General features: G+C 41.4%; 1 protein-coding gene across 5 annotated transcripts in view; it reads left to right on the top strand.

The window, feature by feature from the left end:
* Positions 1-24,159, top strand: part of ELMO1 (engulfment and cell motility 1) — a 312,145-nt gene that overhangs the window by 205,276 nt on the left and 82,710 nt on the right. For 4 of the 5 annotated variants that reach the window (XM_062569560.1, XM_062569561.1, XM_062569563.1 and 1 more), the window contains one exon: positions 130-266. In XM_062569560.1, the coding sequence (XP_062425544.1) occupies positions 130-266 (137 nt within the window). Of the gene's footprint in view, positions 1-129; positions 267-23,045; positions 23,101-24,159 lie in introns of those variants that run through there. The other variant, XM_062569564.1, reaches the window with a different exon arrangement.

Below are 24,159 nucleotides of genomic sequence, written 5' to 3'. Positions count from 1 at the left end.
CTATTAGAACTGGGGTTCCTGATGATTAAGATATTTTCTGTCTTGTGTAGTTGGGTTCTGTTTTGTTTGTTTGTTTTTGAAGTTCCTGCCTATAAACATTCCACTCCTTTTGTTTTTTTCTGTTTTTAGCCAGTGAGACCTGCAACGATTTCCACCCCATGTTCTTCACTCATGACAGATCATTTGAGGAATTCTTCTGTATCTGCATTCAGCTCTTGAACAAGACATGGAAGGAAATGAGGGCAACTTCAGAGGACTTCAACAAGGCAAGAAAAAGGGTGGGGAGGGACCAACTGGCAGGATGGTGAAGTAAGGCTGTGCACTCTTCCCTAGGGGCACAAGGATTTACTGATCTTACCTTCACTGAATGCTGTGGAGTTTCATCTGTTCAGCTTCTTAGTGCATCAGAGAGGCAGCATTTAGAAAGTGAGGGTAGGTGATAGGAGGTGTAAGGAAGGTTCGCAGACCTTTTTCAGTCATGTTGCACTGTAGACTGTGGAGATAAAAACCTGGCTTGAGGGGAAACTGCCATTTAGTAATATTATACTGAAGCACTGCAGCCTCTGAGGTTGTAAATAATACAAAGAGAATACTATGGTGATAATTCTGTGCATCCCTTTCATTTCATATGAGCACTGAAGTGTTAAAATATTCAAGAATGGACAAGATCCTGACAAAGTGCGGTACAGTGCAGCTAGCTAAAAGTTCTTTAAAAAAATAAGAAAAATCTCAGTATCACACCCCTTTTATTGAGGAGATAAATCTGGAATTGTCAGACAATCTACTAACTAGTAGCAAAGCTGTGCAGAACAGGACTGGCTGAGTAGACCCTACACATCCCAGTTTAACTTTCTAACTTAACCAGAGCCTGGACAGTATCATTTGCAAAAATGAGACACTTGTACTCTTCTGGCCAGCTGGCATCCTTTCGCGTCCTTTGCCTGGATCTTTAGCCTCTACCTGAGACTATGTTAGTTAGAGAGATGTTCCTTGAGAGCAAAAAGTGGGACTGCTACCCCTTGTTAACATGTGCCATATAGATTCTGTAAAGACACCAGACATGAACGTTATGGGAGCTGATGAAAGTAATCATGCCTAACTGCTGATTGGAAATGGCCTGTTTTTGGATCTTCAGGATGCAGTATGGAATAGCCATTATTAATTTATTTTGGGTAAGACAGTTGATAGCAAGGCCTCAGCCCTGGCAAAAGAGAGGGGAAGTACAAAATGACAGCTGTTTTGCCTAGATGACCTGGAGGCTTGTTCTTGCCTAGAACTTCTGACAGACTTTTCTTACCAAATGATCCAGAAGAACAAAAGGAGCAATAGCAAGATAATTCACTGAACAGTATGGAAACCTGAAATCGACGCCATAGAAAAGCAACGACTTGTAAAAAGGCTACTTCATAATATGTGGTTGTCTTAGGCAAGTGTATTAATAAGTATCTATTATTTACAGATCTTTTATCTCAGTGAAAAGAAGGATTTGTATATATAACTCCCCAGAATTTGAGTTTGAGTATTAGTAATCCTAGGAAATTCAGGGAAAGAACAGTCCTGTTTCTAGCAGCAGCCCAAACCACCTAGAAAGAAAATGAAGAAACTTACTTTTCACTTTCTGTGGAGCTGCCTGGAAGATCAAGCAGTTTCTTCTGTGCTGAAAAACAGATTTTTGCTATCTGTTATTGAAAATGCTGTACCTTCACACAGCAGCTTTTTCAGGGTGGGTAGGGTGTACAGTAGATCCGACTGCTTGTGCCATTGCAGACATAGGTGATACTTACCTGAAAGTAAACGATAAACAGAGCTCAATTATTTCCCACCATGCTACCAGTCTTCATGTGGTGATGACAGTATGGTGAATGAGAGACAAACCCAAGATCTCTTGTCTGCTCAAGTCCATCTTGATTTCTTAACACTTTTTGTAAAGGCGGGAATAATAAACTCTTTCGGCTCTGTCATTTCTAACAATTCAACCATTATGTTCTGCTCATCTGAAACCTGTCTTCTAGTCACAAGGAGATTTTGTGTTCTCATCCACTTCCAAATGATATGTGGTGGTGAGGTACATCACTCATCTGATAACTATCAATGAGTGAAGCAAACTGTGGTTGTGTGGGCTTTCAAAGCACTTCTGGATTGTGGGGGATGATATGTTATATAGTGGTACTCTGAGTTTACTCATCTGGTTGATGGGTGACAGCTGCCAGTGTTGATGGCTTTGCCAAATCAAACAATAAAATTTTTAATCCTTGCTGGCAAAGACTTTGGTGATCAGGGCATGTTCATATTCCTGCTGCATCTCCTTTATGTGCTAGGGGTATCCATTTTTAAGCAGTCAGTGTTGAAAACTCGGCAGGCAGAGGCCATGTGGACCCAGGGAGCATTCAGCCCACGCTTTGACGAGTGAATGGGAAGAAGGCACAGCTTACAAGTTGCAGTAGTCTGGTTTATGTGAAAAAAACTCTTTTCTCCTTTCTTGTATTACTGTTCTTCAGTTTCAGTAACTTGATTGCTATGGTAATGTATGAAACACCACTTTCCTACAGTTTGTTATTCCCTTGGGTGGTGGGATCTTTCTTTTCTTTCCTCCTCTTTCCTCTCCTCCCGTAAAATCTCCAAAAAATATAATTGGAAACTCTCAGTATATTGGATGGTAGCTTTTAATAGCTGGTGTTTCTGTTAGAAAGCTAATCTACCTGCTGTGATCTTTAATCATAATGGAAGAAAAGGAGCCTTTTTTGTTTAATTTTAAAATTTTGATTAATCACAGGAGATTGTACATATGAGAGATGGTAGGAGGTCTGTGTGCACATATGAAGATTTGTTTCTTCATCTTTTGCGTTGGAGAATGATAGGCACTAAAAGAGGTGAGGTAACTGGATATTTCCCCTCAGGTTTCAGTGCCTATTCTTAAGGGCTTTTGATGGCAAAATAACACACTGCTCCACCGTAGTTCCTCAGTCCATGTTGTGGAGATTTCATATCAGTTTGTTCATTTTAAGACTTTAAAAAATAATTAAAACAGCACTATGTTCATAGTTGGAAAAATGTGATGGTGTTTTAGGGAGACATTTCTGATCTCATGCTTTCTGTTTTAGACTTTCATTCATTTAAGCAGATACCTTTTGTCAGGCTCAATTGTTACACCACTATGTGTTTGAAAAAAATCCTCAGATCTCTTTGGCAATAGCATGATACTGTCAGACCTAGAGCCTTTTTTACAGTCTCTCAATATACTTGTAGATGTCTGAATAAAATAATTCAGTCAGGCAGCTAAGCTTATTTTATGCTTTTATAACATTTTAAGACATACATAATTCATGCCTGGTGAGTTTTCTAGAGGAATTAAATGCAATTAGATAGACAGACATGCAAGTGGCAACAATTTCATTTGAAACCTTTTTGTTTTTCTTTGAGCCTGCAGATGATCAAAGGACACTTTACAAGCTCTGTCCTCCACAGTCATCTGTGACAGCAATGGCTTACAACTTTGAAAATAAAATCTTATCTCTACACTTTACATAATTCTACATGTTTTATCACAGCAGAAGAAAAGGTTATGTATTGATTCCAGAGTTGGTGGTGTTTGCAAAAAAGCTGGACAAGGTTTGCTCACATTCCAGCAGAAACTTTTGTCATCAGCCTGCCAGTTTAAATGGGTGCTCATCGGTCAGTTCTCCCTCACATTGGGGCCACCTGCTCTGCTCTGCCTGGTCAAGGTAATCGGGCTTAGCTGCCATACAAGCTACTAAGTACTTCACTTAAGAAGGACTCTTTTGGTTTGATTGAGGGTTTTTTTTTACCTGATGGTAGGTGGAATTCAAGGTAACTGCCCCGCTGTAATGTTCCTCCCTTGGTGCCACTTTAATGTAAACTCCCAATGGAAAATTCTGTGTTAATCTCCACTAGCTGCACTTAAGTAAAAGAGCCCTAATGGGTGGCCTAATTAAAATTTACATTGCAATAGCCATCTTGTATTAGTGGTATTGTAAAATACAGATATTACTTGCCATGAGACAAGACAAGCACAGATGGGAAGGACACTTTGTGAGGGACAAGATTATTCTCTTGCCTCTATTCTCTAGATATTTCAGACTGGTGGTGCTTATAGCTTTGAAGTTCACATGCTAGGAGGAAGAAAAGTGAACAAATGGATTATTTTAATTGTAGGGCCAGCCATAGCTTGTCTTATTAGATCTACGGAACAATTTGCTAATTCTCTGTGTAGTGGAAAAAAAATTACTGCTTCCAGTCCCACTGTGTGATAGAGAACAAAATTATTTGATTCACCTACAGAGGTTTTGAAGCTACTTTGCAGAGAATGGGCACAGTGTATAGTGTATAGGGTTCCTAGATAGCCAAAAATCACAAGTTTTAACAAAGACACAGCTTGTCTTTTCAACATGGCTAAAGTTAAGCAGGGGACATCAAAACTGGAAAAACTTTAAAAGTCCCTCTCACTTGAGATCAAAGTTTATTGCATTCACGGAAACTACAGGTTTGAGGTGCAGGAAAGGGGGTTGGCTATTTATACTACCAATTTTTCTCATTACTGAGAATGCAAGTTAACTTATTTTGCCATCTGGCCATATGTTTTAGGTCATTGTAGTATAAAATGCCAATTTCTAAAAGTCATTACGAAAACTTACTTTGTATTGCGGTGATGAGAAAAGCATTTTTTCTGACTTCAGTCTTTTAGCAAAGCTGGCATTCATTTCTTAGTGGCAGAGCTGGGTAACCCCAAGCAACGGCGCTTGTGCTGCATGTGCATTTTGGTGCTGTGCCAAACCACAGCATCGGATCCCTGGTGCAGGAGTGAGGTCTGCTCTGCAAGACTGTAATACGTATCTCTGACAGCTATACGCATAACAAACCGTGTGTTGTATGGTAATCAGTATAGTGGATATTGTTCACAGTGGCAGCAGATGCAAACAATAAATGCCCTACGTGAGTCCTGTAATTAAATACCAAAGCAAACACTGAGGCATTTGATAACCACAAGATGTTTATTGCTCATGCTTAGACCCTGTGAACATTTTTGCTTGCTTCATGACAAGATAACAGAAAAGGCAGCCAAGCATTATATAAAAATGAAAAATATTGTTTCTGTGCTCAGTGACAGTTTGGAAGTGCCATGCCACAGATTTCTTAGCTTCTCTAGTATTGTCATGTTTTAGGTAGCTTTAGGATGAATGATTGGTGAAGGCTAGGTTCAAAGTATGACTAATTGCTCAAGGGCAGGATTTTAAAGAAAGCAGTTGTGTAAGTGGTGTTCTGCATGGACGCAGGCCACATGGGCCAACGCTAAATCAGATAATGTAAATAATCAAGGAGTAAAGGCCTACGGAGGCCGCTCGGAAGGGGTTGGGGCAACGATGCAAAGTGGCCGTGGCAGAGGACCTGTCACCTGCTTTGCGGGTCTGCTGCAAGTCTGGGAGAGGCCAGGGCAGGCTGCAGGTCATGGGCAGCCGCTCAGGACACGCCAGCCTTGCTGCAGTCATGCTGTGCTCCTTTTCCCAACTGGGTCTAGCAGCGGTGGTGGCAGCTCCAGAGTTGCGCGGTTGTGGTCAACCATGCAAATCTGTCTCGCTCACTTTCCCTTTTGGTGATAGATATGGGAAGGGATCCTGAATAGCTCTTCACAGATGTTCTCCAATGTGGTGGTTATTTTCTTTTGGGTGTTTCACCAGTCTGAAGCAGGGGAACTTAGCTTCTTTTGAGAGAACCTCTGGAAGACTGTTCTGTTTGCATTTTACCTGTGGGAAATGCTGAACCAGCAGGGTGAGCTTTATTACACCTTCCCTTGGTAATGTTTTGTTTGTAGTAGTCAGGGATACTGCAAATAAATTATTCCCACACAGAGTGTATTCAGTATTCCCCAGGCTTAGGCAGATTAGCACAAATTAAATTCCATATTTTCACACCTGAGGCCATTAGTACTTTATTAAATTTTACTGGAAGCAGATAATTGCTATAAATATATTGTTTCATTAATTGGGTAATTCATGAAATTAGCAAAAATATATTTTTATGACAACATTCAATTTGCAAGTCTGCTGCATGGCTTATAGAGAAAAGGTGAGTTTTTTAATTGGAAAAAAGAATGCTGTCCAAACACAGTGGAATCTCTTAGAAGAGTTTAATTGGGAGCAGGAAGGTTGTCAAAGCCTATTCTGTTAGTAATCACTTGCTTAAAAATGCTTTGTTTTCAGCAGTTTAATGTAATATAGGGAGAGCCTGTTTATTTAAAACATTTCCCTAGCATTTGGTCAGTGCTCAATGCATTTAGTGACTTGGATACTGCAGATTTATTTCTTCATCAGCTTTTCATTTGGAAATGGCTCTCTTGGACTTCTCCATCTCTGTGCATTTATTTACACTTGTGAGATGTCCAAATGTGTCCCACTGTGTTTGTCAAAGCAAGTTTATTTCTCCTCTGCTGCTTCTGGCTGCAGGCACCTGAAGAGGAGTATTGAAGACTCTGATGATGCAACCCTCCACTTACTGAGGGAGCTGACTGTAAAAATCAGATCTACGTTTATGTATTCCTACTCCAAAGTTAGAAGCGCTTGAAGGAACTGAACAAGCATATTATGTTTTTCAAGGTAGTTAGCTGCTTCCTTCTGAAAAATTTTCAGTGTCCGCTAATATTATCAAGAGTGCAAATATATTTGAAATAACTTGCTGTTGATTTGTGAGATAAAAGTATTTATGCTAAACAGCGAAGCAGTAAGGAGACACGCGCTTGCCTTTCTCTGCATGTTGCAGTATAGGAAATATTTTTCTAGCTTGAAGAATTCTTTTCATTAAATATAATCTTTCTGTTTTTGCCAGAAGGCTTTGGAAGTCTTTAGTAGCAGGGTCACGTCTAGTTATTATTGTAGCTGAACTGTCCTTCTCCAGTGATCAAGTATGTAATGATTTCATGGAGGCTATAGACTTAAAAGGAGAAGCATTTTAAGGCTGAAATTCTGCCACTTTATGTTTGAGGATGGGTATACTAAGAGATGAATTCTTCAAGCAGAAAGCAAAGAAAGGATGAGATGTCTCAACAAAGCACCTGTTACTAAAAAAGAAAAGTGAAAAAATAGAGCATTTTAGTAAAATCCATTCCTTGGTCAGTAACAGACGTTTGACTCAGCCTTTCCCCCCAGTGAAAGTTGCTGTTGGTTTCAGCAGTTAAATCTGTTATTTGTAAAAGGCCAGACTTCCTTGAAAGAGTGGATTTTACCCCCATTTCCTAGTGAAGTCTGTGTATTACTGCAGGATACACAGAGGTCTGCTTAGCACCCTGTAGATGGCAAATTTTAAAACTGTTGGTACTTTGTATTTTCAAAGTGCTCTTCATTTTCATCTCTGTGGGTGCTGATCAAGCCAATATATGTATCAGCCTTCAAAAAGATGATTGAATGGAAAGCCAGAGGAAAATACTGGCTCTAGGTTATCTGTGCTAACTTCTTTCCCCCCCCCCCCCCCCTTTGTTACTCTGCTAAAAACAGTTTGTGCTGGGAATGAATTCTTGTATGAAATCACTTGTATGTAGGACATTTTAGTCTCTAAGGGAAATGATATGAACTAACTGGAACTGTCACTAGAACAGCGTATTTTGTGGTATTGCCCCTGTCATTCTTGACTTCAAGCATGGATAATCATCAGGTCCCGGGAACCGCTCTTGCCTCTATATTTTTATTTCTTCTTCCTAATATATGTTTTCTGTAATACAGTTAAATCAGAGGTGCATGGCATATGGCTTCTTGCTGCATGAATTGCTGCTGATGTGAATGTCAGTGGACATATAAAACCAGATTTTCGTTTTGTGAAGCACAATGCATGGAATTCAGCCTGAAAGCTCCCTGGACTATAGACCTTATTATAGGCAAATAAAAAAGGGAAGGCGGGGGGGAGGGGGCTGATGTCTCAGAGATTTTTGTTTCAGTTGAAATGAGGTTATCACGATGAAAGATGCAGCTGACAATGAGATTTTTATAGCCTCTCTCAGAGCAGCAGAAGAGCTTATATTATTGTTGGTTCACGTTAAGTGACTGTAATCTAAATAGCACTGTGGTTGAAAAGAGCAGCAAAAATCTTACGTGTCCCATAAGCAGAGCCAGGGCTTTTTGTTGTTTTTGTCTCATCTCTCCTGATACAAATGTCCGTCACTGCGTGGAGTCCCCACCTCGTGCGTCGTCTCGGTTGAATGCGTCAGTCACCACTGAAGGCTACGTTCGCCAGCGAGGCGCTCCTGCTGCGTTTCGCTGCTTTTAGGGCGTGAGGTAGGAGGCCGGTGTCCGACAAAACGCTCCTCTGACCCCGTGTAGCAGTGTAAATTGAGACTGGGCGGCTGGGCTGCGATGGGGCCGTACGGGAGGGGAAACCCGCCGGGGGCGTCCCCCCATACCTGACTGCAGCCGAGGCAAAGGGCCTTAGGGAGCCGCTGTCACGCGAGGGCATGTTCACAAGGGCCGTTGCTCTTCCCCCATCTGCGAGAGACAGAAATGCCGTTTGGGTTTTTTTTAAGGAGACCTGGAAGTCGGCAAAGGAGCGATCCCTGTGTTTTGCTGGGACCGGTTCCTGCGCGAGTGCTGCGGTAGCAGCGGCTGGCAGTGGCTTTCTCACCACAGCCCAGGTTGGGCCCTGGGTTGTTAACTAACGGCGTCCTCTCCGGTTCCCTGGGACTGTGTGAATGGAAGAGGAGGGACGGGAGGGATTCGGCAAGTACTTCCTGAAGGAAATGCGACGTTTTGTTCCTCAGGATATTTGGCCCTGAGGATGCCTCAGGGACGATGGTGATTCGGAGGTGGCAGCGCAGCTGAGGCATGGGCACTGGGGCGCTGCCATTTTCCCCACTGGGAGCAAAATAATTTACTGGAGAGGGGGGAGCGTCAGGTGCTGCTCTCAGAGCCAAGCGGCCCTTTCATCTTCACCCTTTCGCCTCTGCACTGTCAACTCGAATAACCATGGGAAAAATGCTCTCAGTGTACTGACAACTGATGAGAATGAGATACGCTGATAATTTATTGATAGGCTGTCTCCCAGTTCCTCTAAGTTACTGTTATACGCTGATTGCAGCAAGCAGAGAAGCAAGGGCTGCGAATAACACGTATAAAAGCTGATGAGTATCACTACAGAAATGGTGAGTGCAGCAATGGAGAGAGATTTGATGTCACATAATTGTATTATCCCAAAGACCAGAGACAGTTAAAGAGATGAATACCAATTTCTGTGTCAAAATCCGTGAAAAAGACGCTAATGCAGCTAGCTGAAAATCTTACTGGGTCAATTCAAGACGTTAGTGGTGTGACTGTGAAACTAATGAGACTAAAGCATTCGAGAGCCACCCTTGCAGCAAGATTGTCAGTCTGCTTCTGGAAGAGTGGAAGTGTCTGGGGAGATGGCTTCCACACACACTTTGAATTTTGTGGTGATTTTTCTCTCTGGAGAGGTATCTTCAGATTTGAAGCACCAGTTTTCTGCCTTAGAGAAACTGGCTCATCTTGGTTGTGTTGCTGATGTTAGGAGACCCTCTGCAGCAAGGACTTCAAAATTTGCAGCTGTATCCATTTTGCTTGAATAGTAAAGGCTGTCTGGAACTTATTTTGTACCTTATCAAGAGTCCAAAGGAAACTGCAGATCTCATTGATTCGTTTTAATACCATCAGCCTCTTCAGAAGCAATTGATCAGCCCTTTAGAGTGAAACTAGTATCTCACAAGTCACCAAATAGGAAAAGGAAGGACCCTTGTTTTTGCAAAATCAGATGTGTGAGAGGAAGGATGTAATCTCATAGGTGTCACAGTTTTCAGATTCCTTCTAAGAACTCTCTTCTATGTAAGTTAGGGATTTGGAAGCTGCTGAAGGGCAGCTTTCTTCTTACCGGTGATTTGGTTTTTATTTTAATCTGAATTGATCAGATTATCGTATAACTCTTGCTTATTCTGTATCTTAAGGCCTGTCTGTGATTTTTATAAGCACATGTATAGATTAATGACTGGATATTTTTAGGGAAAAAATGTTCACAAATCCTCTTGGATCTCTCTCTTTGTTCTCAGTCAAGCTTCTTTTAGCTTCTCTTCCTGTTCAATACCCTTAACCCCAACAGGATTTATTCCCCAGTCTTTTATTTCTGCCTTTCCTTGAGAGCTTTAGCATGGCTCATACAGCTGTCTCTACCTGTCATTGGGTGGATGCTAATAACTTTTCTTACTTTCTGTAGGTAGGGTGTCTGCAGATTACTTTACATTGCCCCAGTTCCTGTTAGGAGACCAGAAAACAACCCTTGAGATTGCAGAATACTGGAAAGCAGTTTGTAGGGTAGGGTTTCTGCTAGCTATCTATTTTCAGCAGTGGTAGAAAGCTGAAGGACATAGTTTAAATTTTAGAGTTGGAATTGTGTGTGCAGATGCATTTTTTTTTAATTCATAAAGATAATAGCTGTATGGCCAAACAAGACTGTATGGCTACACAAACAGCACCTTTTCATAATGATGTCAGGGAACTGGATGTTCCCTTATCTAGACCAATTCTGCACACAGGTAACGTTTAATTTGCTTAGTGAAAGGGACTGTCTCCATGCAACTGAGAGATAAAACTCAAGTAGAAGGAGTGTGCATGCGTGTAACCTGAAAATGGATTCAGATATGTACATGGCCTAAATGGCCCTTCTCTGTCTAAAATCTTGAAGGTACTAGCTAAAAGAAAATATTTAAACTGCTGGCCCTGCTTAGATTTTCTTTTTCTCTCTATAAAACTTACTCAATTTTGTATGGGTTAAGGGATTTTTATTGGCTTGTTGCTTTTAAGCTCCAGAGAACAGAATGTTTCAAAGCTGCTCAATTTGCTTTAGTTATTATCATTTAAAAGAATTTGATGATTCTAATTTCCTTCTTTACACTTCTTGATTTTAGTAGTAGAGTAACACTTCAGTATCTACTATTGATTTTTATGATGGCCAGGGCTCTGATATTAATTGCTACACCACAGTAAGCTGAAGATACGTGACTGCCAGTGCAAGCTAAGACTCAGACTAAGGACTCAGACTAATTCTATTTTTGCAAATATAAAAGGGTATTTGTAGAGTGGTCCCTATTTCGAAGAGTCAGTAGTACACCCTTGTGTGATGCAGCTGACCACATGCTGGGTGACATTGGTACAATAGCTAGCAGGTCAAGGGAAGGGACTTTTCCCCCATTTGGCACTTGTGAAGCTGCATCTGGAGTACTATGACCAGTTTTGTGCTCCAGTAATGGGAGAGATTGACAAATGGGAGTGAGTCCAGCAAAGGGCCACAAAGAAGATTAGGAGGGATGGAGCATGAGATGTACAAGAAGAGTCTGAAGGACCATGACTTTTTTGGCCTGTAAAAGGCTGGAGAGGGAGCTGGACCTGATTGCTGTATTCAGCTACCTACGGAGGTTGTAGAGAAGATGTGTACTGTTCTCAGAAGTGCACAACGAAAGAACAAGAAGCCAAGGTTACAAACCACAGCGAAAGAAACTCCAATTGGACATAAGGAAAAAGTATTACCAATGATAGATACTGGTGCAGGACTGGAACAGGTTGTGCAGAGAGATTGTGGAATCTCCTTCCTTGGAGAAATTCAAAACTTCCCCAGAGGAGGCTCTGAGCAACCTGACCTAAATATGAGATTGGCTCTACTGCGTCTGCAGGTTAGATGACCTCTAGAGCTTCCTACCAATCTAAATTTCTCTGTAACTCTATATGTAAAAACTTCCTTTTTGTCTAGTAAAAAATAGGGAGAAATAGCAGTTCATGTTGTTAATTATCATTAAAACTAAGACAGATGAATACAGATTTGTCAAATATTTTAAGATTTTTCTGTTAAAGAAAGTGCAAAAGATTTACCCTTTGATAGAGGAACAAGCCATGTTTAAGTCAGATTTTCTTCATTAGCTGTAGTGACCCCTTTGATGCAATTTTAACTTGTGTTGCTGAGCCAGTATTATTGACTGCATTCAAGATCATAGCTCCTCACATAGGTGAGGTCAAAAGCATTTGCTTTTCCTATGAAGATTTAGACAAGCACTGTTTTACCAAATATTTACCATTAGCTAAACGTTTGCTTACAGCCAGCTATTGCAAGTCAGCTGACGTCTGGTAACTTGCTTAGCCACAGTAACCTATTAGTCTATTTGAGCCCTAATGCTTGGAGCGTGCAACTTGTGCAGCAACTGCAGAAGGATATTTGGCTCCTGATGTGTTTTTGTTTTGTTTTGTTTTGTTTTGAAGTACTTGCCTTAAATACAGACATCTGTTTCAGCCAAAGCTGCACTGCATGCAGGTTCCAACTCCACCTGCAAGTGTTGCTTAGGAAGTTTGCAGATGTTTCTTCTAAGGAGCAGTTTCTGACCAAAGGAGAGTACTCTTTAAACAGAATATACAAAGGGTGAAAAGGATTATTTTGTAGTCTGTATCTCACTCTTTCTACAGTTTGCTAAATCAGAATAAGTTAGAGCAAAATGGTATTATTATAATCAGAAAACAAAAATAAATGATATATTGTAGAGTATTACCTGGAAAACCGACAGCAGATCTGGGAACTTAATCCAAATCTCACTTATCAGTGCTTTAATGACAAGATGACCCCTTGATTTCTTTTCTCCTGTCCTGATGCATAGTTCCATTAACAAACTTTTCTTTTTTTATGGTGAAGGCACCCTCCATATTTATGCAAGATTTTTTTCCTTTATTTACTTATCCTTTAAAGGTTAAAGTAAGAAGTTGTTAGGTGCAGAGCCAGCTGGATTTTTGTTGTAAATTGCCAAAGCAATGATGTATTGGGATTGGGAAATTAATAAGAAGGATGAGGAAAAAATGAAGAGATGGCAGTCATACTATTTTTTTTGTGCATAATCTCTCATGTGCAGCACAAGTAAGCAACAAAGATTAGCAGGCAAACACAAGAGAACTGGAGCTGTCAGAAATGAGAACCTAGGTTACAAATTTTCTCTCTCTCTTTAAATGACCGGGAAGATTATAGTCATAAATGACAAATTTAATACTCAACCAGCATCTATCAGTGTGCATGTACGACCGCATGGCATATGCGATGCTTGCTGTAATTGCCGAGACAAACTAGGACAAGCTGTACTCACAGCAAGCCCGGCACTGCATCTAAGTTGGGCTGGGATGGGTTCTGCAGCTGTCACTGATGTTACAGGCGCTCTGTGCTGGGGTGTCAGATCCACGTATGAGGTTGGGACTATAACTTTAGCCTGCCCGTCTTCGGCATAAGCAATGTAGCATTACTCCTCAGGAGAGACTGTGCCTCAGCCTCCCTGAAAACAGTGCCCTACTGTCCAAGTGTGAAAACTAAGGCCAGACTAACATGCAGATATTGACCTGGACAACATACGACAGTTGAGGTTTGCAGGGCAGCCAGACCTCACAGTGGGATGCAGTTCCGATAGATGAGGTTGTCTGTTGTGGCCACATAAAAAGGAGCGATATTGGAAGCTTTGCACACTGCAGAGCAAAGCTATTCTGATTAAACTGATAACTTTAAAATGAGAAGGCTGTAGAGGAACCAAGGCAACCGGCAAATCACTTCTTTATGTTTTTCAAAATAGTACAAAGTGTTATTGCAAAAAAAAATTAAGAGCTGTTAAAAATATACTCGGGAACTAAAGGAAGAAAAGCAGGCAAAAAAAAAAAAAAAAAAAAAAAAAAAAAAAACGTGCAAGCACCATTAAGCTGTGGAAATTTTCCTTGGACACGTTGCAGTACCTTTTCAAAGCAGCATATGGGATTTATTCTGGTGACTCTAATTTTAACATGAATGGGAGTCACGTGGAATACTCCTGGCATACTGCTTTGAAAATATATTCCTGCATGATTAAAGAAGACGGAAGTATTTTTAAACCTTTTTTTTTTAACCATTCTGAAATGTTTTTAAATGAAAGTATTAATGGAATGAAACTGGACCAACTCTGAATGAAACAGTAATATAACAGGTAGAAGTACTTCTGGCTAAGCATTATAAATATACTTGTGCTTCAGAGGCTGGGAAATGGATAGTAAAAACATAGAATTTGGAGGTTATATCCACTTTTGCAGCTGCCTCTGCATTGCTTGACCTTTATGAATTTCTCTCTTCACTTTAAAGATGAAATAATCATTCCACCTACCTTTTGCAAAGTGCAGGGAGTGCATACGTCTGTATTCTGTCCATAAGGACAAAATCACATTTTGGGGAACATAAAACAGTCATTGACCTTTATTCCCCCCTCTTTCTACCATTTTTGAAATCAGAGCATGTTGAAGAAAAACCGAGTTCCATCTATCAGTCAGTCTTTCCTATTACTTGGTGAGCCTAGCTGAGCAGAGTCCCTACCAAATGCCACATCTGCCTGCAGTTTTTGCCTCTCTACTGCAGCAAATGTGTGTGTTGATGGGATCAAACTATTGTTGAAATCTGGGACAATAACTACCTTGAAATAAATATTTGCCAACTAATGAGCTTAGTATCTTAAATACAACCCCTTATGTTTTGAGGGACCAGTTAAAAAGCTAGGGCTGTTCAGGAGTTCCAGAAAAAGCTGCAGGACACTGGAAACATCATCTAGAGAAACTAAACTTTCCACTGTGTTTGGGATATGTATTCTTTTTGACTTACAGAAAATTCCATTGGAAAATACAACAGCAGTAGCTATATTTTGGACATGAGAGGACACTGCTTTATTTTCCAGCATCATGAAAACGTTGAGTAAAGCAGCCTTAGGAAATGCATCAGTATTGACTTGCTTTCTTGTGTTACAACTGGATTTTAATATAAATTCTATGTCTAAAATTTATTAATTAAGAAAACCTGGTCTTACAGCATCTCAAAGGTCTTTTTTAGTATTGGCTTTTATTTATGTGTGTGTGTTTGTGTAAAAGGCTGAAAAAACTTACAGCAACAAAACACCCACACAGTGGTGAGCAAACATTCCTGGGAAATAAATGACATTAGATTCTTGTAAGTGATTTTTCAATTTTTGATATTTGCATCTGCAGTTAAGAATGGCAAAGAAGGAAAGACTGAATGATTTTAGTGAGCTGCTTGCTGCTTTGCCAGCAGAACCATTGACACGTGCATTAGAGTAAAAAGTCTTCCTAGGAAGAATATTGGCAAATGAGCACGTGGCACATGGCAGAGCACCTACGAGTGCAATGTGCATCTGAGCAGTCTTGTTTTGGGGGGGTGGAGGTTCAATGAGGAGAAGGAGTACAAGGTGGGATTTATCCCTGAGATGTCAAGCATGGCCTTGCTGTTTTATTGGTGGCATCTTAAGCACATGGATGATTTAGGCAGAAGAAAAATATACTCTAAAGATTGATTCAAGAGCATTAGTGGGAAGGAAGTTCTGAGCAGATGCAAGAGCCATGACAAAATGAGCCAGAACACTGGGCCTGGTGTGTGGGCTGCATGTGCAGCAGGATTGCTGCAGGGAGGTTCAGGCTGCTTTCCAACAGCTGCTCCTTCCTACCTATCTTGAGCGAAAACAGTCTTAACAGTTGCTTGAGATGTTTTGAAAAGGGAAAGTCAGAAAATGTCCATAAAAACTTATCGATGATTACAGGTATGAGTACAGTGAGGAGTATAGACAGTCATCTTCCAAACATAAAGAAAAGAGAAAGAAAAAAAAAGAGAAAAAAGGAAAAGTTACTAATACCTTTCTTGCCTCTGTAACTGAGAAAGTGGGGTTTATTTTTGTAACTTTGACTTTGTATGGGCTGTTGCTTTAGTGCTTGAAGATCTCTGATTATTCAGTTTTTCATTGCCTGTCTCACTAATACTTATCTCAGTGCCACAAAAAAAGTTGCATTCCTTTTCTCCTTTTCACGAAACCTTCACCAGTGGTCTAATGCATTAGGATGCTGGGTTCGCTTGTCCTTCATATTGGTTGTCTTTTAAAGTGTGGTGTTTGTGTGCTTCACTGGGGTTTCTCCAGTCGCTCTAACATGGTTGCCACTTTCAAAACTTAAACATGAGATACAACAAGCAAGAGAAAAGACAGACTATTTCTGTGAGGCTTATTTAAGCAAGAGACTTCATTTAAGCAAGACTATTTATATAGCAAGGCTATTTATACTCCATATGGCTGTGAATGGGCGTGCGTGGGCATGCTTCTGTTGTGCATGCGACACGTGTTTGGGGCATATGTATTTGGCTGCACATTTCCATCTTTGTGGGGATGGATTGAAAAGTGACTGCTAGTGATTTTGAGGAGGGATATTGGCAAAACGTAACTTAGCCGAGGAAGGCTCTGAAGGCAAACAGAGCAGAGACACGCTTCCAGGGACTGACTAGAGGCAGGGTGTCGGGAAGAGCTCATTTTATGTGCTCCCTGTGAGGCAGCGAGAGATGATCAGCCTCCCTAGCTAAAGCTAGTGTCTACTTTATAAATTGTTGTTACTAGAGCATACCTGAAAAAAAAAACACTATGTAAAAAGCAGCCCTAATTGTTTATTGGTCTTCAGCGAGTGTTAGTTTGACTCCTGTACCTGTGTGAGGTGGAAGCAAACAGAGAGAGAAGGTGCTGAGAAGGTGTGTTGTGTTGAGAAGGTGTGCTGTGCAGGTGTTGGACCTGGACACTAGGCTTGTGCCTTCTGCTAGTCTCATTAACCGGAATCTTGGCAACCCTTTTTACCTCTCTACACCTCCAGAGCTTTCTGACCCTTCCCTGTAATTCAGTGATGCTAAAATAATGTGGAATCAATGTTACGAGTGGTGGATAGGCTCCCATCAGTGGTTATTAAAATAATGGTCTAGAGGTCTTTAAACAGAAACTGAGAAGGTGAACCTGGATGAAGGTAACTCTGTAATTGAACTGTTTCCAGTACACACTTTCTAAACATCATCAACTAGCATAGTGATCCTGTTCTTAAATATGTGTAAACACACTAATACGGTTCCTCTAAAGACTGCTGTGCTTCTGATTGTTGTTCTTAAATAACACATAAAAATCAAAATATGCGCACATAGAAAATCCACGTGATTCAAAATCCTCCTTTCTTTTTCCAGAGTGTATAGATGAATACATACAAGGCTCTTAGAAATCCAAAGGTGTTTGCTGATGTCATCCATGTCATCCATTCTTAAGGGCCTGTTGGATTAAAAACTTAAGCCTCTGCTTAAGGTCTCGTACTACTAACCTTTTCCCCATTAGCAAAAGAGCAGGAATTTTGTGGGAATACATTTAACCTTTGCGTGCAGCAGATGTGCTGACACGTGGACTGCTACAGGCAATGGGGTAAATAATATCCTGTTTATGTAGTTCCTAAATACCTATTTATGTAATTAAAATATTAAAAATGTTCACAGATCAGTATTTAAACAGTGAACCATGACAGCATTAGAGTAAGTCAAGATATTTGACACAGATGGGATTTTTTTCCTCTTTATTTTGCCCTTTCTAGTGGTGTTTGGTTTAGTTAAGAGCAGAAAAGTCACTGTTGCCATTTCATATGAGTAGAGATTTCATCAATGTCTTCCAGAAGAAGATAAACATAACACACTAATGGATAAGATGGAGAGGAACGTGTGTACATATGAGAGAGGCAGCACAAAATACATATATGGCATCCTCTATTTCAGCATCATCAGTAGCACCTTGTATGTTCCTCACTTCCCAGCCTGTTATAGAGCAAGCATTAAAGGGACTCAGACTCAGTCTGTTTGGATTGCAGATAGACCCAGCTTGTGTTGCTTGTTTGGCAGCTTGTGCAAAGCATGTGTTGGGGGAGTAGCTAAAGGCAGAATATTGTGGGTATAATGATGCAGCAATGTGAAACTCTTCTATCCTAGGCATGTGTGCTCCAAACCAAGTGAGTGAATGAGATTCAGTGGCTTGAATGAAAATTCTCTCAAAATGTTGAGAAGGATTTTTGACACAAATTATATATGTTTGGTTGTACACTTAGAATGCTACCTAAGGATTCTTGAAGTCAATCTGTACTGTGAAATCTTCTTTTATCTGCTCTCTTGATTTATTACAATTGATTTCAACTTCTCCCATTACCTCTTATGGTATATGACTGATATGTATGCTTGAGATGGCAAGACTTAAAGGTTGCAGACAGCTTCAGGGGCCTCTGCATTTATTTATTTTTTATATGATGGCTATATGAAAGCAAACTAACTATGATTGTGTGTGACACTGCCTCCAAACCATCATGTGAGGCTGTTTTTCAGAGAGCGCTCTGCTGTTCCTGGTGTCAAGATCAGAAATAATTTTCACTTTTTTCTCTCAGAATCTGTCCAGCTTCAAATCTATTCATTGTGTCAGAATAGTCTTCCTCTAAGGATCCCAGTTTTTCTTTTATTAAACCAGATTTCTTATCTGTGAAGGGGTTTTTGCCTTGTTATTTGTTAACATGGAAATATTTTGGTTCTGTGAGGCATTCTGGATTTTCTTGAAGTTAACATTGGAGCTGGAAATGGAGCCTACAGTCATGTTGTCTAGACCCAGACTGCGTGTAATCATTTAGCAATAGGAAAACTGAGAAGTATTCATGACAGTTCCTGTAACCAATTTCAGGATTGTTTGTAGGCTGTCTTTGGCTTAGCTGAAGGACTTCAGTTGTCAGGGGAGGTGAAGAAGTATTACTGATTCAACACCCCTACACAGTCATCGTCCAGGTTGTTGTTATTTATGTCCAAGATTATTGCATGAAACTCAAACGATCTTATTTCATTTGCGTAAAACAAGTACAGATTTTCTTTGATACACCTGCTTGAATTTCAGAGTGGTCTGATTTAGATAAGTGCAGAAGACTGAGAGCAGTAAACTGTGTAAACAGTAACTCACTACTGCAGTAGTTCCTGTTGTCACACACTGTTCTCTCTAACCAGCTTGCCTGCACCTCGCCAATTTTTAATGTATGCACACATCCTCAGAAGGCGAGGAACTTGCCTAGGGTTGGAGGAACAGACTTGAAAGCTCCCCACATCCAAAGTACAGGAGTTGTATGTGCAACGCAGTGAATACTGAACACCCAGAGTTATGCCTGGACGGGTGGTAATCAAGCCCATGCATCCTTAGCAGAATGAAAGGTTCTCTGTTTCTGCAAATCATACAGACCTTACTGGATGATATGGTGGCAGATCACCTCTGAAGGTCATGCCTAATGTGATTTGCAAAGCTGTGTGCCTGACTGTTTTCAGCAGCTTATACATCACTTAGTGTTCTAGTCAGATAAGCTCTGTCGTTTGTAGTAATGCTGTCTTAAGTGGCAGAAAGGATAGATTCCTTTTTATACCATGGCCCATCATTTTCATTTTCCTTTTTGTCTAATAGTTCACATGTTGCTATTCAAAAACTTCTTTCAGCTGCATAAATATTAAAAAAATTGCCTGTTTGAAATGGTGTCAGAGGTTCCTGGGAAAGGAGTACAAGGCTTGTCTGATACTAGGATTTGGGGGAAACAAAGCTAAATGTGAAATGTGGTCTTGAAAGTTTCTGAAATAACTTATGTAGTATCCAAAGCCTAGGTCCTAATTGCTGTTTGAAGAATATGGATGTAGAAGGGAAATCTGTAGGCATTCCTAGAATAAATGAATAGGACTGGCTGCTCCTACATTCTACAAATGGACTTTTGAGTGGGCCTGAAAGTTTTACTGAGAATTGACAAGTAACTTTATGATGTTGGAAGAGGAGTTATTGGAAGCCAGCCAGTCTATGACTTGGGAAGTCTTTGCAGATTCTTTTCCATCTTCGGAGGGTAACCATCTTCTCCTTGTAAGTATCTAAGCTGGAAAAGTAAAACTCACGATCTAGAAGGTTGAGTGAGCATTGTATCACCACTGATTGTTCCTTGGCTCCTTCACATGAACAAGTCCTTGCCTGTGACAGCAAACTGCTTTTGGGTTGACAAGTAGCAACTTCTGTGTGAAGCCTTCCTGGAAGTCTTTGAACTTGGTGGATGAACAACTTCATTTTATCCCACTATCTTAGAAGATCTTTCATAAGTCTCGATTATTATGTCTCTTTGAAATTACCTTGACTTTTTCTAATCTTGAATTTTTTATCGCCCTTAAAAGCTTTCTTTGGTATTTGTGCCCCATCCTGTGTTGAGTGCAGCAAATTTCTTAATCTGTTTATTCTCACACCACAGCCTTGTGAAGAAAAGAAATGCAATATTACAAGGGAAATTACTAAAAAGGAAGGCGACTTAAAGTTAAATCTAACAGCTTGCGGCTGTCAAGAGCAGTGATATCTGTCACTTTTGTTCCCTCCCTATGTCAGGGAAAGGCCTTAGAAATAGGTCTTCTGAGTTCTAGCTTGGTTGCCCTCATCTGGGACACTGTTTCCTCACTGTCACTGGGTGAAGAACAGACTAAGAGTTTTGGAAACTAAGCCAAAGGAAGTTTTCTCCATGTACTTCAAAGTTGTACTGATAATCATTGTTTGCTTACAGTAGTGGTTTATTAAACAAAGCAAGACCTAATGGATGGTTTTGAGTTAATTGTTTCATACAACAGAAAGGAACAATTTATTTGATTAGGAAGCTCTCCAATTTAATATTGGCTTAAAAAAAACAAATTCCAATGTGGAGATTCAGTAGGAATGTGACAATTGTTCTTTCTTTGTCTGGTAACATATTATTTATGATTTGTGTAACTAAAGCTGTACAGAATGACAAAACTTTCAGTCCCTAATACATGACAGTAACTAGCAAAATTAACTTTAGAATTGCTGAGGAGTATCATCATTCACACACAAAAGATGAGGTGTACTGCAAATCCTTAAACCACTCTCATCCCCGTGTGATATAGGTGGTGGGAGTGGGATGGAGCTGGAAAGGGATATTTTTGTTGTTTTTTTTCCAGCACATCCTGACAGCCAGCAAATCTAGATTTTTTAATTAGCCTCCTTTCCCCTAAAATGCAAATGAACATCTTTCCACAGTTTAATGTTTCAGAACTAGAAGAGTAACCACAAATAACTTCAAGCACAGGATAATGATTATAGAGGTTATGCTGAAGGAAGTAGTAGATCATGTTGCTTTTAATGAAAATGAAAAGCTGAAAAAAGTATAGCAACATAAAATGTGAATCCTAAGCCACCCCAATCCATTAAAAAGTACAATTCTCTTATGAACTGGTTGGTTTTCTGTCAGAATGACCACTGAGTGACATGATGTTGCCCTGAGCAGATGACTCTTTTGGTGCAGCTCTAGTTCTTGGTCTTACTCTTAAGAACTGGGACAACAGGCTTCAAAGACCTTTATGGACTTTAGATTAGGCCCACAGGAGTCTGGCAGAAGAGATTTAACAAGCGGTGGCCTTTGTTATACAAGGACACCTGGGAGTCTACCTGTAGTCCTCTGTTGGGCTGCTTTTTTAGAACATTTCTATTTATGGTGGCTAATGCAGTGGATTTCTGCTATTATTAGAGCAATGTGGGAATGTTTTTCTAGAGGGTCCTCTTCATTTTTCTTTGTTCAGTTCACTAAAATAAATTAAGGTAAGTATTCATGATAAAGGAACGTATCTTCCTTTTCTCCATCTGGAATTCTCTATCCCCACTGTCGCAGTAGGCTGGTGTCTCATAGTCGTTGTGGGTGTATCCTTGTGACATGAATGGGTGCATTTTGGTATTATCCCTATTTTGCAGATTCAGTAACAGAAGCATGGCAAGAGCAAGTGATTTGTTCAAGTGTCCTAAAAAAAGGACTGCAGAGCAGCCAGGAATTACCCTAAACTGCCAAGGCGTCCCTGTGCAGACTTCATCGCTGGTCTATGAATCCTTTCTTTCTCTCAACTGTTACTTCCTTTCCTCTGCTGACCTTGACGTTTTTCCCTTCACCCTTCTTCAGAGGGGAGGGCTATCTGCTCCATCCAGGGATTACCACCCTTTTTGTGTGGGAAGCTTTCCCAGTATCATGTCCTATCAGGCCCTGAGTAGGACAGTGAACATCCATATGGAGTTACTTTCCTGAAGGCTCAGGTAGCCTTTGGTAGATGTTAGATAAAATTTGGGAAGCCCACAGGCAAAATACATGATTGCTTAGGAAGTTTTGTAATAGCCACGATAGATTTTGGTCCCATTTTGGACAGGCATGACTTAAATATTTGGAAAGCTAAATCTAACATGTTGATGGCCCATACAGCAATCTTGCCGTGTGTCAGCTCATTACTTAAACTTGAAATATTGTTGTGTGTATTATTTGCGTATATATGTGAAACATATCTCTTTAGCATATGCATGCATGCAAGCAAGTGACAACTCTTCATGTACATGTGTGTGCACACATGTAGTACAGCGTGTTTGCGCAAGAGGATGTACACACGCATGCCGCTTATGTGCGTGCGTGTACTTTCCTGGCACGCATGGAAAGAGGAAGCAAACTCGCAATCGAATAAGCAGCGAGCGCCGAAGGGGGAAAAAAAAGGACGAGATTGCAGTCACTTATGAGCCTGGCAGCAGATGTGCTACACAAATCCAGCCCGCTGCATCCAGGCTGTTTCCATGGCGATGGGACGGTAATTGTGGAGCTCGGCACGCTTCCCCCGCGGCCCCGCCAAGGTGGACGCGGGCGCCGAGTCCCCGCCGGCGCTTCCCCGTGGGCCTCGCTCCCTCCCGGCAAAGCTGGCCGGCGTGCAGGGGGAGAGCCCCAGACGGGGAGCTCTGCTTTTTGCTTCGCTTTGCCTTTTTTTTATTTTTTTTTTCTTTCCCAGTCTGACTGATGCGAGGGGCTCTTCCTCGAAAATATGGTCTCCCGAGATGCTAAATAAATGGGCAGGAGTTTCCCCGAAACGGGAGCGGGCTGCGATTGGCTGCTGGCGCCCGGCGTTGCCAATGGGAGCCCGACGGGGCTCGGGCGCCCGCGACATAAGCAGAGCTACGCGCTCTCGCCCGGCCAGCCGGGGCCGGCACCAGGCAGCGGGCAAAGGTGCACCCAGCGGGGCCGGGGAGGGTTCTCTCCTCTCGCATGGCGCCGCCGCCGAGGAAGCCCGCTGCAGAGCCTCGCCGGGGACCATCTGCCACTCGCCCGCCTCCTGCCTCCCGCAGAAAGCAGCATTAAGTCATCTGCTCGCTGCCGTGTAGGAGGCGAATTTGTCATCGGGAGCGATGGAGCTACGGGATCTCTGTAAGTACGTCTGTGCACTTTATCCCGGCGTTGCAGCCGGACCGCAGCGGTCTGCACGCCGCTGGTTGTCAAGGGGGTCACGCAAGCAAATCGGCGACACCTGCAAATAGCACAAGGGGCTTCCTGGTTTTGTTTCACATCCAGCTGGATGTGCTCTTGTTAGTGCTTCCAGGCGTCAGGCTAAAGAGTTAGCTGTTGGCATCGCCTTGGGTTGTTGTTTAGCCTGATTAAGATTAGGCTGTGGAGGGATCCTCTGTTTTCCTCAGCAATTTGGAGTGCTTCTGTATTCACAAAAGAGAGTGAACCTTGTGGAAGGGAGTATCGCAGGCACAAAAGTCGGAGGTGCCCTTACGCGGTCACCAGCGCCTGTGTTGCTGACAGGCACGTTATTACAGCGTTTGTAAAACACTAGTGCGGACGCCGAGCCAAGAAAACACGAGTTGCTGATCATTCAGCACCGCTCTCAGCACAGAGAATCGCTGTTTTCCTGCCCTCTGTTTTCTTTTCTCTCTTTTTTTTAAAAATTAATTTCTCACTTTGAAGGAAGCTTAAAAAGGCAGATGTAATTCAAAGCTTTTTTTGTTTGTTGAGGAAACAGGTGAGTGCATGGTAAGTGCGGGGAGTTTCCTCTTTCACCGTTGCGGGGCACGAGTTAGAACGTGCTTCTCTCACCTGCTGGGACTCCGTGCTTTCGGAAAAGCTTCGGTAAAGCAGACGCAGGATGTTTGGGGAGGTGGAGGCAAATCAGACCTTCTGGGGTTACTTGAGTTACCCTAGCTACAAATCTGGCTCAGCACCGTTTGCATTTTATCAGGTATTTGCCATTAGACTAAGAGCTTTGCTGCACGGGGCTCATGAATGTCGCTCTCTCTGCTTAACCCTCTCAGAGACAGCAGTTGTCTTATCTGGTTTATAAAAACAAATAGCGGAGAGGACAGAAATAGAAACAAAAAGGATTAGAAAAAAGTTTCTGTATTTTCACTCTGTGCCTGAACTGGCCATACACGTTAGGAATTTTATAGCCACCAAAGTGAGTGCCAACATCAAGCTGACTGCTTTTTAG

Source organism: Rhea pennata, chromosome 2 (assembly GCF_028389875.1).
Source record: "Rhea pennata isolate bPtePen1 chromosome 2, bPtePen1.pri, whole genome shotgun sequence".
In the NCBI taxonomy this organism is placed as follows: Eukaryota; Metazoa; Chordata; class Aves; order Rheiformes; family Rheidae; genus Rhea; species Rhea pennata.
The sequence above is the reverse complement of the archived record's forward strand: the minus strand, read 5'-3'. Positions and strand labels throughout refer to the sequence as shown.